This window comes from Gadus morhua, chromosome 11 (genome assembly GCF_902167405.1).
Source record: "Gadus morhua chromosome 11, gadMor3.0, whole genome shotgun sequence".
Classification (NCBI taxonomy): Eukaryota; Metazoa; Chordata; class Actinopteri; order Gadiformes; family Gadidae; genus Gadus; species Gadus morhua.
This window is the reverse complement of record NC_044058.1, coordinates 11295200-11315076: the sequence shown is the minus strand read 5'-3', so window position 1 is coordinate 11315076 and position 19877 is coordinate 11295200. Positions and strand designations below refer to the sequence as shown.

Here is a 19877-nt window from a genome sequence, read left to right as displayed (position 1 = left end):
CACCCCCCCCCCCCCCCCCCCCCCACCACACACACATACGTACAAACGCACACACCTCTCTCCACTACCCGTCCACTCTCTCTCTCTCGCTGTCTTTCTCCTTAATTTTCTCCACATTTCCTCGTGTTTTTGCTGTCTCCTGTTCTCTCTTGTCCTCTCGCTACTTCATTTTCTCATGTATCTTCTCTCTCACTCTCTTTCAGTCTCTCGTTCGGACCCATCTCTCTCGATCTCTGATTTAGCGAGGATGAAAACACTTGGTAGAGTTGTGTCTAGGCTCCTTTGTGAGGCTGCAACCAGGTACAAGGCCAGGGAGAATAAGTAGCTTCACTTGTCATAGTGCACACTCCCATTTTCTGGTGTATGGGTGCATGTGTGTGTGTTTGTGTGTTCGTGTCTGATAGTGTCTCCTGTCCAAAAGGAGATGTTCTCATTTGGACTGCACGATGAAGGACAATAGGGTCGTGTTCATATAAGCAGCCAGAGCTACATCTTCATGTTTTATCCATTTATTTTCCAGTTTACGCATTCACTTAAATGTGAAAAGAAAGCGTGGATTTGTCACTAATCTCCGAGAAAATACAATATCTAGATACAATTTTAATTAAAAATATGCTATATTGATTAAGATTGCGAACTTTGTAAGAAACGGGTTATGTTTAGCCTATAATTCCATCCCGCGTTCGCCAAATTACATCGACACCACGCATCACAATATATTCCATTGAATACATCTCCTTAAACAAGTGATTGACAGGTAATCATTCGTCAGTATTCACGAGCCATACGTGTATAAAGCGTAGCGAATATAAATATGTCTCTTGATATTGGTTAACGAGAGAGAAACACCTCATAACAGATACTCTTCTGCCCCCTTCTGGCGACAGACACAGACACAGACACAGAGACAGAGACAGACAGACAGACACAGACACACACACAAATGGGGTGAGTACTTTTTATTCATGTCAGACTCCAGAACATTAAAAAAACATTCTGATTTTGTAGAAACAAGGATAACAGTCTTACAGTTTAGGGTTGGGCTTTATGATTTTGGATCCTTTTGAACCATTGTTATAAGAAATGTTTATGTAAAATATCTAGGCACATTATCAACAGCAATTTCACATTCATCCCTCGGTACTGCATGTCATACATATAAAAGACGATGTTAAACACAATTTAATATTCCTGTGTGGGTTTGTGTGTGTGTTATGTCTAGGTGATACATCATACACTATACTCTCTAACCCTCATTAAAAACCAACTTCAAACCATCAACAGAATCTGTTCCTTATCGGACCAACACATCACTTACAAGTTCCCTCTCACAGGAAGACCCTCCTCACATACTGAGCTTCTACACAAAACCACAAAGACTGTGTGTTGTGAGTATGCTAGTGTACAAACTGATGTTTAGGTGCTATACTGGGATGTTAAGGGGTCGATATTTTACCACCTAGCGGAAAATACATTATAATTTTAATAAAGATATCTTTAAAAAAAATGTGTACCTTACCACTAAAAGGTAAACTGGATGTGGATAAGTGGATGCATATTCAAAAGGGCTTGTAAGGACTAGTTCAGCCCACACCCGGGGTAAATGTGTGAGTGTGTGTGGGGGGGGGGGGGGGTCCTTTAAATGATGATCAAACTCCAATCAGCTCTGTGCGGGGTCTCTAGATGTGAAAAATGCAGGCGTCCATGGGTCTCTGTGCTGCTAAGTGCTTTAATACTCGTTGCAAGGTTTCATTCAAAGAGGCACAGCACATTCGACCCTCAGCCGGCAGAAACACATCTTTTCAAATATTTTCCCACTTTGGTCATAAAAAGAGACTGTTCTCTAAATATCTATGTTATACAGGATACATCAGCAATACATATAAATAGTGTCAAATGCTCAAATATCAATAAGAGATGGCACAAGATCTTTAGACAAAATGTAAACAATACAACAATATGAAAAACCACAGTGAAGGGTACTACTTAGTCAAAAACCTGCAATGACCACCGAAAACAGTGATACCCCAAAAACACGAAAGGTTGGTTAGCAAATGATCCACCTCAATGTGACAAATTCTCATTTTCGGTCCCACGTTGCACCAGTGCGTTCCCAAAGACCCACCGATTTCACCCAATTCCATTTCAATTATATGAATAAAAGTATTACACATTTGACACACATTAAAGCAGTTTTTTCTATGCCTGGTGACATTTTAGAACTCTCGACGCCAAGAACTCTCGTCGGAGTGGAGAGAAGTAGACAAATTTGAACATAGAAAAAGGACAACGTTGCCATGGAAACATAACTTACTGCTTTCATCATGGGACTCTTAACTACTATTATTATCATTTATTTTACTTGAGGATGTAGAAGCTTGGGCTTCCAATCAGAGCGAAGCACATGTGGCCAGGGAAATCAATTTTAGTATGTGCAGAGTGGAATCAATACAAGTATAAATATCTGTATTGGGGACAGGGAAATCGAATCTGCATTATATTATGTAGTTGTTAATCAGATTGCTAACGTTGATCAGAACCTAATCAACTGACAGCACGAAAGAATTCTGCTGAAACGTAGATAGCAAAATATAACAAAGTTATACGCACAACGCACCATGTTGTCCTTGGCCCAGAGTCAGCAAAACGGCACACGTTAAAGGTTAGTTAAATAAATCCCTGCTAATCCCTAATTAATGACTTTCTCCCCCAGTGTGAGTGTCAGCCATGTGGCCCACTGAGACCTACTGTGTATGCGAAAAGCTTGGTGGACAATTCCAGAACAAGTATTTTCTGAGGTTTCTTACGTTAGTATCAGAACGCTTCATTTAACCCAGAGGCTTGCAAAAAATCAAGGAGACAAGGATGGCGGAGGTACGGCTGTGAATCTCACGTGAACACACGTCATGAGCCCTGGATCTTCAGCTTTACACATAAAACAAACAAACAAAAAATGGAAGCTTCATTTGACATGTCTTTGTACTTCCACAAACACAATAAGATATCTTGAGTATTTAAAATAGACAATGTTAGTCCGTTCCTACCACAAACATCCTGCCGTTATATTACAATATTTAGAGACGCTTTGAGAGACCCATGTGAGATGGGCGGGGTCTACTCATTATGGGCAGGGTCTCCTCCTTGCGTCTCCGCCCCCCTGCAGCGGCCCCTCAGGTGGGGCTTCCAGAAGAGGGGGGCGCTGAACACTGCAATGATGCCCAGATTCAGGACCACGCCGGCAGCCAGTGCCCCCACCGTGCCCAGGAAGGTGGGCACCGCGGCCTGGCTCACAAGCCACGCCCGCCGCGACACCATGTCCGCCAACACCCCCTCCATCTGGAAGTGGGTGCCCACCACCGCACACACGTGGAACAACTGGTGGCTGTGGCCTGGGGGGGGGATGAGAAGGGGGTCACATGGGTGGGTTGGACGTCAGAGGCTCTGGACACCATGTGTCAAGCTACCAATACTCAGGCCAACCAAGTCGCACTGAAAATACCAAAACAATAGAGAAAACGCAAACACATTCGAGGAAAGAAAATCTTTCCCTAGTTTATAATATATATATATTTTAGAAATGGCAATATTTGGAGGCATAAAACGTTGATATTCCCATAGCTGCATACAGGGCCGTCGGACTGCGGGGACAAAGGGGACAGTTGTGGGGGGGCCCAAGGCAGAGGGGGGGCCCATGACAAAAAAAAAAAAATATATATATATATTTTACCTTTTCTTCTTTTTACCCCCCCCCCCCCCCCCCCTCAACAATCGCTCCGGACCCCCCCCCCCCCCCCCCCGTCAACAACCTGGCGCAGGGGGGCCCATCAGTACCTATAGTATAGGGGCCCAGGATTTAGTGCTACGGCCCTGGCTGCATAAACGTGACAAAAACACTATGGTTTCCTTTGTTGGAGCTGTGGAGGAGGAGGTGGGAGAATATCTACCGAAGTAGTCGAAGCGTCCTGGGGCCAGCCGCTCCGGGAAGTGTGAGGCAAACAAGAAGCAGGTGAGGATGGCGAAGAGGAGGTGGTAACTGTGGTTGACCAGGGCCTCACTGGGCCCACAGCTCCCCCAGCAGCACAGGAGGAGCTACAGCAGCGCACACACACACACACACACACACACACACACACACACACACACACACACACACACACACACACACACACACACACACACACACACACACACACACACACACACACACACCTTTAAAGCTTTTGATGGAAACAAGCATAATAACAAAAAAGAGTCTGAACAGAATAAAACAATATTTAAAAGTGAATAGAACATTTAATTATAGGCAAACAATTGCTTCAGGGCAAACGAAGGCTCAGTTTCTAGGTTAATTACTCAGAAATCCTTTGAAAATATTAATCTGAACGCTGATCTTACATAACCGTACAAACACCCGGGCAGTCTCAATTAATGAGCTGAGGCCAAAGAACAGGTTGAGTCAACACTTTGTTCTAGATAAGTACATATTTCAACACAATGAAAATCATTCAGTAAACAAAATTCCCAAGAAAACAGCTCCCATCATTTCTTTTTTATTCACATTTCATTTTAATTGCAATCCAGATTAGATATGAGTGATTTTTTAATTTCCCCTACAAGGGAGAAAATGGCTTTAAAAAGAAAAGCTAAATAAAGAAAGCAAAAAGATTGGGATTAATATTGCTGCAATTCGATGAATAAATTAGAGAAAATTGACACAACAAACCAATCTACATCGTAATCCATGACAGCCAACACGAGTAGACCAGTGCCGTGTTCCAATACCCGTACTGTCCGCACTTACTAGCCAAAATTTGAGTACACAGTACGTTCCAATTCAGATCCGGCGAAAAGAAGTATACTTCAAGGACCCGGATGCCGTACTCAAAACGGGCTAATCGTGAAGTGTGGATCGAAGGACACTCCCCGTACTCAACGGCAGCCATCTTAGCTACGTAGCGGAAGAGGCGGAGCCAGGCTGAGCCAAAGTCGGCGCATTTTCCACATAGCCTGCATTAATAGAGTCATTTTGTAGTTTTTATAGTTTTTATAGCTTTTTATAGCTGCTAGGCGTAAAGAGTTCACCGTTCAAAGCGGGATGTTTATTGCGGGGGAGGAGCCGCGGCGGCAGTCGTGATCGTCATTTCCGGTAAGTGCACCACAGAGTACTCGATTTGGAACAGCACTCACATCTAAAAAATTAGCGTACTCAAGTGAGTACGGATAGTGCAGATAGTGTACTTCCTTTAAGTATACTCATGGAAGTACGGGTATTGGAACACGGCACAGGTTCAATAAGGGATATTATGCTACCAGAAGCAAAAGAAAAAGGCCTATTTTCCAACGGCTTGCAATGGCTAATCACACTCACACCAGGTGGCATAATATCACCACGTCGAGTGTTATTGATGAGATTTGTCCTCTGTGGGCTGCCATAGTGTGGTTCACTCACTCTGTAGAACAGCGGGACGGTGTCGAAGAGGAAGGGGAACACGAAGGCTCCCGTCCGGAGAACTTTGCTGCGCTGAGGAAACTGTAGCTCCAGGAACCTGTAGAGGACAAGAGAGATTGCGTTTTCAAGATGCCTCGTACACCTGTCGCACAAGTTTCAAAAGTGGGAAATCTCCCAACTTTCTGGCGATATTTCTGCGAGGCACGCCCCATTTTAACCTGTCTCACTCGGGATTCTGAGAGTTCACCGAGTTCAGTGGGGTTAACCATACGACTCGACAAACAGGCTTATTGGGTTAGTCCGACTATGATTTGACTTTTAAGATGCATGTATAAACCATAGTCGGACTAAAATCTGACCGACTCGGGTTTTTCATAGATTAAGACCCCTAGATTATTCGATTGATATTCGCAATAATCGTGCATGTATACATTCAATCGGATTGAAATCGGATTATGCGTTCTGCGCATGCTCAAGATTATTTCCCGGGGGCCGCGAGCCGGAAGTAGAAGGAGACAATAGTTGTGATTTTGTCCAATCGGAATCAGCATTGCACAGTCTTGCTGTGTGTGCAATACAATGTACAATTTATATTGTTTGTTTTTGGGCTGGTTTGCTAAAGAGGCTAATGTAGCCAACATTGACAATGACTAGCCAATGACCGTTCCTCCCTGACTCGTCGTGTAGCGATGCCAACAAAGACAAAGAGGAATGGTGTAAGTGCTACAAGCCCACACACACACACACACACACACACACACACACACACACGCATGCACACACACACACACAAACACACAGGGAAGGCTAGGTGTCGAATGGCAGACTGCTAGATAACAGGGGGTTTAAGACTGTAAACCCCTACGACAGCCATCCCCCCGCCCCCCCCCGCAAGACATACCTGACCCTGATGTTCATGCCCTGATACAAACTGTAGAATTCAGTATGTATGAACAGTATATTAACCTAGGGAAAAGTAGGGGGTATACCCTGGGGGAAAGGCCCTATAGGAAGCAAAAACCTGTGTTAACACTACAGTGTTTGATAACACCGGTGGTGTGTTTGTCTTATGCAATAAGCTTTGTGTTGTTTGCCAAAGGGAAGATTTGGCTCTGGTCTAGCTAGTTTGTCCTGCTTTAGAAAAGAGCTTATCAACTCACTTAGCAAATACCAAGTTCAACATACAGACAAATGACTATCAGATAACAGCTGCTTAAACTAATGACACCCGTTATAAGGTGACATCAACACTTTTGATGTCATTATCTCTAATATCTAAATTGATCCATGTATGTGGAAGACATGAATGTGGAACTAAAGTGTCTCAATTTTGGATCTTTCCATCTATCTTCTGCTCTTTGATAAACAGAAAATATACTCTGGCCCAGGTAGAAAAAATAAATAAAGATACGACTACAAATAAGTTAATTACCTTGTAACTATAACTAGACGAAGACGTAGACAATATATTTAGAAATCTTCCATCTGCACAAGAGCACAAATAAAACGATTAGAAGCAAAACAAGTTAACATTGCACTGGCCTGCACGACGCATGCACAATTTAAATGTTGTGGCCTCGTTCACACAGACCAACGGACGAAATGGATTCCAAGAGAAAAAGGCTCATGTTGACTGAGCCGTTGGCAGATGGGTCTCATGATTCAAAAGTAATGCCACAAGGGAAAAAGGCAAGAGGGAGTTTGAGTAAACTTTGGTCAATATTTGGGTTTCTACCTAAAGAAAGGTACCAGTGGTCAAACAAAACACAATCTCTAATAACTGAGATATGATTTGAAACCTAGGAGGTGGTTATTACTAGACTGTACTATTGTTTTATAAATGTTCACGTGATTGCTTTGCAAATTACAAAACTTTACGGACTATGTTGACAGCCGTCCCTGAGTCAATAAGGGAGGTCCTGCAAGCTTCTCATACAAAAAACAAACAACAAAAAGAAAGCCAGGAAGAGTGATAAGATGTGACCTTGAAATCAACAATGCCAAATCCCCTTCACTTATCTAAAAAGAGACCAAGGCCAACCCTGCATCTTAACCAGCTGTGACATTAAACCCAAAAGCCTCTTCTTACCCAAACATAATACGAAGGCTCTATTTTGGTTAAAAACAGATAGAAACAGTGATTAGGTTTTCAGCTGTTTGGGCTCCGATGACATGGCCGGTGTATGTCATCTACGACCAGCCCCTGAAGAGAGGGATTATAGGCTTCCCTCATTCTACCCTGTTCAGCAAAGCAGTGATCCCGTAGTCATCAAATTCACTGCCTGAGGGTGGGTGGCTGTAACAGGCTTTTGAAGAAAATGGACTGGGATAGGTAGCTGGGCAATGAGGTTTTGTTAAGCACACTTTGCCTACTTTAACTACCCTTGTATACAACCATACCTTTTTAAAAACAGGTACATTTATCTGATGGGTTCAGACCAGTTGTGAAATACTGTCAATCTCAAACTATGCAAGCCTGTTAAGCTTGGACAACAATGTTGCGGTTTTGAGGAACTATATTGCTTGGCGGAAGAATGCCCAATCCATTCTATAATTTCATGTCACTGTGTTTATTTTGTGAAATTTAGTCTATAGTGACCACTTTCTAAGAATTCTGCTTCTCAGTCCTAACCATACCCCTCCTCTTCGCCATCCTCACCTGCTTCTTGTTGGCCTCACACTTCCCGGAGCGGTCCCCCATTGCTGTTTTGAAATCCCGGTAAACCACGGCCTCTTACGATTATCTACATGCATGTTAATTGTAAAATCTAAAATAAAAACCAGGGAACAACATAGCTTCTATTCATTTCTTAATATATTGTCAACGATAGTATCGGTCAGAATTAGTTTGTGTTAAAATAATGGAGCTTTGCGACTTTGCGTTTTTGAAAGGTTAATTTAGACATGGATTGTCATTCTGTACACACCATTACTATTGAGACAAACCTAGCCCCATTGTATCACCTTCAATGTGCCCCAGCGAGGAACAGGTCCTAACAAAGGTGATCCTGGTTTTATCATCGCACGGTAACCTTGCCCTGCTACCCAGAAGGCTGTGGGAGGATCTCTCACCTGGAGTAGCAGGAGAGGCTGGTGCAGAAGATGGTGTTTCCCACGGCAATGGGGACGTAGTGGTGATGCAGCCAGCTGTTGACCCAGCCGTCAGGCATGACGTAGGACCCGTACGAGATGGCACAACCTGCAGAACCACACTGTTTTATTATCAAGAGATTTAAAGGAAGCATTGCAACGAATCAGCACACACTTTATCCAAAGTGACTTTAGGTGAATTGAGATGCATGTTGTTTATGAGTAGGTAGTGGTTAAGATCAGACATGGATCCTGGTATCTTTATACCTAAGTCACTCACTACACTATCCTGCTGTCTGTCAAGCTTTCCCCCTGTACAAAATAAGGAGTTCCTAATTTTTTTGTAAAATATTTGAATTCTTTGTTGTTTTTTTCATACGCCGTTATTGGAGGCAGTGTATGAAAAGGTTGATGCTTATTAGACACAATGCTGATGGCTCTAGTCGAGCTGAGAGGTGACTAAAATGAGAGTGAAAAATGTGATTGTCAGGTTATGCTTCATCTTTAAAAGTTTATTTTACAAACGTATGCTTGTGGTTATTGTAGAACAAAGACACCTTAGGAGTGGGAATTGTACTGAGGTCAAACATTAAAGTGCCTACAAATCTTAAAAGATCATAGAAGCCATTCAAGTCTGAGTTGTAACTGTCCCTTAGAGTAATTTGAATAAAATGCCATGCATGGCATGCATACCAAAGAGTGCATGCATGTACGGTAGGTGCGATGTTCGCTGAAAGTGCGATACCCATAGTAGGTGTTACCATCAACAGATGATATGTTAAAAAGGTGATTTGAATATGTATTATTTGTTACCTCTATGTAAATTCTAACAGAGCCTGTGCACAACTACAGGGTATGGCAGATACAATGCAAACACATGCAAAAGGCCTGTCTGGTCATACCTGAGCTGGTACAAAGATGACAACACTGGTATTTTCACACTCTGACTTGTGTCAGAGTGGTACAGGAGCCCAAGTCTACAAGATGATTACACTTAATACTAAATGACAATTGCCACTTTAGGACTCCAAGATAAATCTTAAGTTGTTAACGTGTTGAAAATTGCAAGGGCAACAAAAGAGCAAATTGAGTAAGGTCACCTTAACATGTGTCGTCAGCAGATGGGCGTTATCAACTCAGCGATTGGAAAACAAACATATTCAATGATCAACTAACTATGATCACAAAGTAAGTATTGAGGGTGTTTTATAATCGGAAACTAACTGTGTAATCCTTCCTTCACCAGCTCTGCAATATAAATTGAGAGGATACTTTTCCTGCATTTTTCCATTTTTGCCTTTCCTTGTTCAAGTTGTATGCACAACCTAGCACTCAAAACGTAAAGTGTAAATGTGGAGATCTAAATGCATCTTCAACAGTGATTTGGTACCTAGACCCGAAAACTGAAGTTCTGTCTACGGTTTCATTCTTATCATTAGACAAATGGCTTGCTAAATGACCCATCGGTTTCTTCCTAAACAGGAAATGCTGAATGAACATTCTTCCCCTAGCCACATTGAGAAACGCAGGCTACCCTCGTTTTTATTACCCAAAAAACAAAGAAAGAGGAACTGCTATTTTATGTTAAATTAGCCAAGAAAGTAGACCAGATGGGTTACCGCATCTTTGGCTTTAGGTTTGCCTGATATGGTTCCAGTGTCCCAGGTCACAGTGCTGACATATAAGTAAGAGATATTATATGGTACATGACTGATGGGAAAAATGTTTGAAAGGTCTCATAAAGGCCCTGCATAGACACACAGAAAGCAAAATGATTTGTCAGGGGACTATAATTCTACTAGCTAGAGATCCAAGTTTGGTCACTAGAATTTTCATCAAATCGATTGAGAAGTCAGGCATGCTGACGTTTATCCCCGTAACCCAAAACGACATGTCCAAAGTTTAAAAAAAAAGTCTAAAGTTTAAAAACTGAATCTTTTAACTTCGGCAAATGAGGAATTGTGGGTTCCAACTTCCATGCTGTGCAAAACACGTGGAAATTCTTTACCAAGTAATTCATGAACATGTGCTTTCAGTCAGCACAAGAAGTCCCCTAAAATGAATTGTGAAGGTTAACTTCCAGTAATATACCTAAAATGAATGTACTCAATGTAGTCTCATTTGAATCAATCCCATAATAGCTTCTAGCTATATATGGTAGCTTCTAGCTTTGGATTCAATGACTGAACTCTGATTCATATGATGGTTAAAATATAAACGTTCTAATATAGATTGAAACAAATCCATCTATCTAAATGAAGTAGATTTATCCATATACATACACACACCGACCCTTCATGCATATATCTGTTCACGTTTTCAAAATACTCAATCACCAGCATCATGAATGAACGAATGAGCGACTGAGAGAGTGAATACCCAGGCTGTAGAGGCTGAGCGCGCCGTAGTCGAAGAAGTAGCAGATGTGCCGCGACTCAGGCGACATGGTGCTGAAGGTGTGAGCACAGCTGGAGGTGAATGGGTACACGCAGATCAGCAGCATGTATACCAGCAGGGGCCAGGTGTAGCTGTCCGACAGGAAGTTCATCGTGGAGCACAGGATGCTGAAGCGCCACAGGAAGTACCTGGGAGGCGATGAAGGAAGAGTGTTGTTGGGCTTGGCGTGATAAACACAGGCTTGGTATGGAGCACAGAGGACGGGTTATTGATAGGGTAGTGCTGCTTCAAAGTGTGGCGATGCCCAAACTTTGGATGGACATGTGGATGACAAATGCACAAATAACGGCATACAATAATATATTTAAATACTCTGCAGTTAATGAGAACTATTGTTATGTATGCTGTATCACGATCATAAGGGAGTTGGGATATGAGAAAATTGTAAAATACTATTTACGCTAGTAGTAATATGTGCTGACTGTTTATCAAATGAGTCAAACCATTGTTGACAATTATTCATCATTCAAATAATCCAAAGCCATGGAATGTGATACATACAATCAAAGGTTAGCAGGTAGAGGTCAAAGGTTCAGTGTATAGAATGTAGCTGGCCACTGAATGTAGGTGGCAGATTGCAACCAACTGAATACTGAACATCGAGACACTCCCACTTTTATCCTCATCCACAAATCTGCCATTCACTACATGATTTTACACTTTAATTAAAGTTTAAAAATTAATTAATAAGTGTGAGACATTTATTTGAAATGATATCTTGGTGGAAGGACGGAGCATGCAATCTTCAGTAGGCCATATGAGGAGCATCAGAGAGAGGGTTTAGCTTCTCAGGAAACATACATATAATAGCAAGGTGTGTGATGCATTTCATTTACACTACCGCTAATTATAATGCTCCCACACAAAGACGGTGCCAAAGCAGTATCCCTAATGGGTCGTAGACATGGAGATAATAGCCCCAAACAGGTTTGTACGGGAACAAGAACACACCATGTGGGCAGGAAGTGAGTCCAGATGTTGATGGTCTCGTTGGTGAGCTGGAAGCTGCTCAACAGGCAGTCCTTGGCGGAGCTCTGGGGGTCCCGGTAGCCAGAGATGATGCCGTCCTCCCGGAACACCTGCGGAGCGGGGGTTAGGCACCACAGGTGTCCTTCAGGTGATTGGTTTTTAGACAGGGATAACATGAGGTACGATCTGAGACATGCTCACATGATGTCTGGTTTAAAGAGAAGTACATTTTGTTTATACAGAGTGCAAATACAATGTTAATGTAATGCACATACACAGTACAAATACAATGTAAATGTAATGTACATACACAATAGATATAGGCAGTTTGAGTAGTCTGCAAACGCAGTCAACAACTTCAACACCAAAAACGCCCCTTCCCAGCGTGGATGACCATGTTATCAAACAGACTACATTGAGAGAAGGAAGGTGGAACAAACCAACAGGTAATGGAACAGAAGGACACAGGGAGTTCCTCTCACCTTGGGCACCTGATGGGTGTCCAGGAGCTGGGGCAGTTTGAGGCTCAGCATATCGGCGCGCAGTCGCAAGGCCCCCTGGCCCCTCTCGCACGCCTCACGCAGCCGCACACGGCACTCCCGACAAAGCACGCACCACATCGGGCCGTCAAGGGCCTTGGCCCCCTCCCCGGAGCCCGCCGGCTCCCACCGCAGGCACCGGCCCCAGCCCCATGCCTGGCTCCAGCCACCGGCACCACCCCAATTGGCCACACCGCCCTGCCACACAGGAAACACTGGGAAACAAACACACACATGCACTAGGTCATCAAACTGGGTGTGAGAGATGTATGGTATTTGGTGGCTCTGGTACCAAGTGGGAAACAAACCCCCAACCCCAGAAGGGTGGATCTCATGCTCTACCTAGCTCTTTGAGTGAGTGAATGTGTGTGTAGTCCTTTGGTCATGTCTCTAGTAGGGGTGTGATGAGATCTCGTGCCACGAGATCTCGCGAGATTAAAATCGACGATATTACCCGTCGCGTTAAAAAACTGTCTCACGAGATTTGTGATTTATCCAAACTTCTATTTGTCGCCTGTGGGGGCAGTAATGCGCCTTTGCTACATCTAGGCTGCCAGAACCTAAAGAAGGAGAAGGAAAAGAAGAGGAGGAGAAGGAGGGAAAGCACGGGAAGCATCGAAAGCAGCCATAAGCTGTGTTCGAAATCGTTCCCTATCACGGATAAAGTGTACTATATAGGGTGCTCGCCATTTTGTAGTGGTGTTCGAATTCTCAGTGGTTAATTTCATGCACTATATAGTGCACTTAAAATACCCAAAATTTGAGTGTACATACGATGTAGCCTACATGTAACTCCCGTATACCAAAATGCAATGCGGTCGTGTTTTTCCAGAGGAGAAGAAGAGGCTGAATAACCGCGAAAACGAAAACATTTAATCAAAGTACATTTTGGGTACGTTGATTTGGTTTTGCACATAATATTGTTCGCACTTAAAAAAAGAGAATTATTTAATTTAACTTTTATAACTTTTGTTTCAATTTCATGCATGTAAAGAGTTATAATAAAACATTTCAAAGTGCATGCGCGACTTGGTTAAATAAAAGTCTGTTGGTCCAGTCATATAATTTGTCATTTGAGTTCTTAAAATCTCGTCTTGTCTCGTTCTCGTGAACCCAATATCGTGTCGAGTGTATCGTCACACCCCTAGTCTCTAGTATGATTTATTTGTGAAATCATTTGTTGCATGTGAAACAAACAAGATACTTGGTCAACAACTGGTTTCATCGGTTTACATGGGTTCATTTTTGTTCAGCCAGAGACGCGGACGCTATGTCTTTGTTGGACCGGGGCAGGACAATCTCCCTTTGTCTGAGGCTCTGGAGCGCCCAGCAGACATCTTCTTTGAGAAAGCCTGCCATTGTCACGGTCGCAGTGGGCCGTGGCTCCGCGAGAGCTAGTATGGTAACAGCATGTTCCTGACGGCCAGCGCTCCACAGACAAATCCTTCCTCTGATGGGAGATTGGTGGAAGGTGTGGGGCAGGCTGGCAGAGGGGTCGTCATTGAAATGTCTTTGTTGACAGGCCTACAGCAAGTCTTTGCATGCTAGACACTCCGGATGTCTATGACGGTAGTTCTAGAAAGAATGTTCTTGACATGTGCTTACTATTATTAACTCCGCAGAGATATTCAAGGCTGAAAACCTACCTCTTTAGTCACTTGTTTGGCTCCTAGGGATGCCCTCAGCTGCTGATGCTGTTTGCTGTCTGCTGATAGGCACTACATAAGCATTTGTCTTCATGTTTTCTGTGCACCTTGCCCCGTCTAATTCATAATTCCATCTGTTTAAGCATGTTGCGGTGACTGCGTCTGGATTCCTAGTCTGTTGCGGTGACTGCGACTCGAAGTCTTGACTCCCCTGGCGGTTAACCAGCCAGCATCCAGCATAGACACCATATATTTATATTACCCAAATGACTTAAAATGGTTGCTTGTATGCATTTCAATGATGGCCCCCATTACTCTCCTAACCATCCCTTGAAGAAGGGATCCCCCACTCTGCGTTCCTTCCCAAGATTTCTTCTTTGCTAATTAATGGACTCTGTTCTTGCCCTTCAGGGGGGCTAGGGCTAGGGGACTGTCATCAATATATGACATACTAAGCCCTTTAAGATGTAACTGTGATTTAGGGGTATAAAAATGTAATTGAAATTGAATTCTAGATTGTGAGAGGGCAAGTACTTGTGTGACTGAGTGAGGTAGTGTGTGAACGAATAGGGACGAGAGAACAAAGTCGCACTTTAGGGAACGGAAAACACTTGGCTGACAAAAACACACGCAGTGGAGGGAGCACATACAAAAACATGCTCGCTAACAACGTGACCAGTCCAAGGTGGGCATGCATGAAGGGCTGAAACAAGATGATGATCATGACCATATGTTGGCTAAGAGCAGTGCTGTCTGTGGCATTTACACTTCATGCCATGGTAACAACGTTTACTTCAGACTGTACGTGTTCACCTACAGTCAAGACATATTCGTCGGATTTCTTTTTTTCTTTTACCCCCTCTTCTTCTCCCAAGTCCTAAATTCTCCTCCATTCTCCTCACTTTTCCTCTCCTAATCTACACTCCCTTCATATGGTGGTCGAATACAGATCAAATGCAAAAAGATAATAAGACAAATACTTGCTCCCTACTACAGTACGGAGCTTAAAGCCTAGTGGTAATAACCTAGTGTTTGTAGCAGAGACACATGACGACACTAGAAAAGTTTATAGTAGAATAAATACATTACATTTATCTAGAAAACCATATCATTCTCTAGAGCAGGGATGGGCAACTGGCGGTCCGCTTGCCGCCATCCCCAAAATGCACCAGAATACAGGAAATCTACCAAACTAAAAAGTGTTTTGCTTCTCTCAGCTGACGTTTAGTTGAAGTGCGTAGTCATGCGGCCCTCTGATGGTTATGATGAAAAATGTGGCCCTCTTTATCATGAAAGTTGCCCATCCATGCTCTAGAGTCTAGAGCATGGGGTTTTCCCACTTTGAGCCAGAACCATCTGGGAAGTCATCCTTGAAAATGTTTGGAAAAAGGCTGTGACTTTCAAAACAAACTGCAGGATATGAACCATCTGTCAATCACCCTCTACAACGTATCACAGAGCTAACAGAGTTCCAGTAAGATGCCGCTGTGGTTCTACCTCAAGTGCTTAACCTGAAGACTGGCCAGATGGATACAAACTGGTGTTTCTAGTACAGATATAGTACTAATTCTCTAGTATTTATAGTAGATCCCCGATAATCCTCTAGACCTATAGTTTAACTAGTATATCATGGTTAGTCATACTGAGTCCGGGCCCGGCTGAGATGGAGCAACTCCCAGCTGCAATCTCTGGTGACAGAGTGGGCTTTGTGGAGGACAAGACCGGGGAGGAGGAGGTGGAGGAGGAGAAGGCCAAGGGACAAGAATGAGGGGCACACACACATTCTCTCATTACACACACACACACACACCAACACACACACACACACACATTCTCTCACACCAACGGACACGCAGGTCTTTGGGTTTGCAGTAGGGTGACGGCAAGCCGAAACATTCTGTTCATTGACCAGTCTGGGAAAGGAAAAAAGTTAAAAGAGATTGATCAGGTCAAATATTTGTGTGTGATTGAAAGAAAAAAAGTCTTTTGTTTTCAGTGTGTCCTCCTGTCGTCCACTATAGAAGGAAGGTCCGTAAGGAGAAAACATTGATTCCCTGAAAACTGATTACAGAGGGGAGTTGCAATACAGAGAACAATGAGTCACAGGAAAGTTAGCATCCAGCAGCCAATAAATGGAGTAGAGATTCTGTTTCCGCTCCTAATAGCGTGACTGAAACTTATAATGCAATGCAGGCTTTGACAAGGTGGTTTTTGCATGTTTTCAAAGTAAACTTGTTTGTTAACCCCTTCTCCGCACGGTTGTTAAACAGTGACAGCATTACACAGGAAATACTTGTTCTCACTTTTTGTCCTTCTGATGCAAAAACCCGGTTTGTATGTGAGTAAAGACCCATTATGTAATGACAAGTCTTCCTGAGATTGCAGGGTTTTAAGTCAGAGAATACGTAACACCAATGAGCCCAGTCCTCTGTGAGACATTCCAACTCATAACTGCCTGTCCCACCAGGAAGTGGGCTTCTGATTGGACAGTTGTGTTCGGGCCCCGCTGTTCCCGTCAACAACAAGTCTGACAAGTACACTGATGGTGAGCAACACACACTAACGGTAAATCAAACACCCAGTGCTTTAATACATTCCGTTCAACTTGCATAATTTAATATCACTAGTCATATAGTAGATGCTTTCAGCCGAAACAAAATAGCATAGTTAGAATTTTAGATACATGCTATTAATTAGCAGGTATTTGTTAAGGCATCTTGCTCAAAGACGCCCTACAGGTAAACTATGTACCTGGATCACCCTCACCACTGTGAGTATGCTGTATCCTGACTACGCACCGTCTCTACAACAACACATGGATGGTTAACATACACCAGCTACCCGATGGGGCATGGGTTGGGGCGAGAAGGTTAAACCAACTCTCAGGCCCCCAAGGGAGCCTCCCTCAGCGCTCTACAAACATTTAGCTGTCCAACGAGTCTGGACAAAGACAAAGACGCTTGAGAAATCCATTTTAAAAAAAGGGAGCACACGGACACGCACACAAACACACACCCTATGAAACCACATGTTGTGGAAAATAGGTAGTTGTTCAGAGACAATGTTTTCTGAGAACTGACTGCCGAGTTCAAAGTTACTGGCAAGGACGCTTTGTTGCTGGTTTTCAATAATTAAATCTTGGAGAAATATTGACCTACTGGTGTGAGACGGGAGTGCTGAGATAAGTCTGTTTTCTTTCGTGGGGTTAGCGTTTCCCCTGATTAAGTATTTGCTTGAGTCAAAGTCCCATTAAGCGGTGGCCTCTGCAAGTGCTTGGTGGGGTTTGTCTCTAGGTGGATTCTGCGGCTTTCCACTTTGCTTTAAACTTTTCCCCAAGAGTGGGAATGTGGCAGGGTTGTGGGTTTGAGAGCTGCCTTCATTGCACATATGAGTGTTTTTTGGTCCAACACCTTTCAACAACAAAAATCAACCATGTTAAAAAACATGTTGAATTTCCGCAATTTTATATTTTTGATTAATTAAGGGTAGACACTTTTATATTAAGATAGTATATGCCATTTAGGGACAGGTAGGGGTTAGTTATTTGGAACAAGGATAGATAGGGGAAATTGGGGTTGAGACGCATAATCTTTAGCTCAGTCTCAAAGACACTAACCCCTTGACCCCCATTGTTTAATAAAACTATATAATGTCATTAAATATATTGTCTAACTCAATACAAAAGGTAAAATATTTAAGCTACCCAGCTTTTCTTGAGATTAGAGAAATGTCAATGAAGATTTTTAACAAAACTCGCAAATTACCAGACCAACCGCCTATTCAGTTGGTTGCCAGGGTCAACAGCAACAGTAATGCTCGGAATGTGCCTCACGCAGACTGGCTAGCCTGCAGACACTTGGAGACATATTCAGAGAGGCATTTGATTTATATGAAGCCAGGTAAAGAGTGCCTCTCCGTTTCCAATGTCATCAAAGAAACAGGAGATGCCATTAACCTGCCTTGGAAGGACAGGTATAGTTTCAAGCACTACGCGGTATAGCTAAGGGACATACACCAATGTTTTATTCTAGCTTTGCCCCTGGATGGTGATTGTTGGACTTTGTGTGTCAGTCTGACTGTCTGTTTCAGAGGATTCAATTATGGTGATCTTGGATAAATTAAAAATACTAAATCAGATTTATGCAGTAGGAGTGGGATAATGTGATATTTGGGTAAATTGGTAAGGGTAATGTTATATTTTAGATTTACTAATTCAAGGTTCCCCTCGAGGGGAGATTGAAGGCAGATGATTTCAACATCAACAAGAAAGACCACATACAATACCAATAATAACAATGTAAAACAAAACATTTACGTTTTCGACCCAAAGTAAAAAAAATCCTCGATGCTGTCACATGAGAACACAAATAGATGTTCAACTATAGAAGATGGTGACTGAGAAAGAATTCTTACTAGCAAAGATGTATCCATGCCTATATACACACAAACCCAGAACACACAGAGACCTGTGGGGACCCACCTCACAACAACATGCTGGACTGGATTGATTTCCACTTTAAGCCTACACATCAGACACAACTTTTGGGCAAAATGAGTATCAGCCACCTTCCAATTAAAGTGACATGACGTCACATTTTTCTTAACATTCACAAAGAAATGCCGAACATTTCGTCCAGTGTGACTCAGGTCTCAGGTTTCAACTTTCCTGAAGTCTCGCAATAACTAACTAAAACCACTACAACAATAACGTTCGTGCATAAACATTATTGTACACAACCCGACAAAACGACAACTTATTTGAGCAAAATTGTTAGAAAAACAAGGTGGCGTGTTTTTGGAAACGAGCTGCCCTCGAACTTTTGTCGTGAACCTACTTCGTCATGTTTGATGCAGCGAAAAACTCGTACTCACCGCCTGTGTCTGTCATGTGTCGGCGGGTTACGCGTGCGCCACTACCATACAAAAAATGATACTTCGTATATCGCCGTTACGATGCCAACCTGGGCGCGAGAGCAGCTCTCCGTGGTTGTCTGTCTTGCCTCCAGTAGACCGTCTGCCAACTGACGCTGGGCCTCGAGCCTGACACAGAGAGAACACCAGGGGAGCCAGTAGGAAGCTCTGCTCGGCGCTCACGTGGACTACTACAGAAACAATAACACGCGGCGTGTGTAGCATGTGGATTCTAACAAAGACACGGTGATAATGTACGTTGGTTTCTTCTTACTACGGCAATAAATACCTGTAGCTATTTCGTTGTATTAGGCGTGTCAGAAGAACCAATGTATGTTACCCGATACATGACTGAAAGTGACTAATTTGTCCTTTTTCGTGAATTCAACACAAAGTTGTTTATGTAACCAATCATGCCTGTTTAATGGTTAAATGTATGCCGTGTATTCAACGAGAATGTTTTATAATTTGCCTTCGGGTTGCGGACCTCCAGACACAGATCAGTAGCGCTCTACTTCAGCGCCAGTAGGGCACCGTGGTGAAGTTAGCTTGAGGTTGGATATTCGACAGATATTCGGCCATTCATTTCCTGTGGAAAATTGCTTTTTGCTCAATAGCTTCCGAGTTATAGGACCCAGAGGCCCCAGACCAATGTTGACCTGTCCTACTATGTGGTACTAACAACACACACCTCACTAAAAATTAATATATTGCACCTCCTATTTTATTTAAATATTTTAAGAATCCCATTCATTTCCTATGGGAAATTGCTTTTTGCTCAATAGCTTCCGAGTTATAGGACCCAGAGGCCCCAGA

At 43.0% G+C, this 19877-nt stretch overlaps 1 protein-coding gene across 1 annotated transcript; it reads right to left on the bottom strand.

The window, feature by feature from the left end:
- Positions 1-944: 944 nt before the first annotated feature.
- paqr6 (progestin and adipoQ receptor family member VI) lies at positions 945-19212 on the bottom strand. Its single transcript, XM_030370338.1, has 8 exons — positions 19023-19212; positions 12448-12719; positions 11948-12075; positions 10919-11124; positions 8522-8648; positions 5450-5546; positions 3945-4089; positions 945-3389 (listed from the first exon to the last, which is right to left on the bottom strand). Exons 1-8 carry the CDS (start codon positions 19036-19038, stop codon positions 3115-3117), a joined length of 1266 nt encoding a protein of 421 aa, XP_030226198.1. The 5' UTR covers positions 19039-19212; the 3' UTR covers positions 945-3114.
- Between the last annotated feature and the right edge of the window lie 665 nt (positions 19213-19877).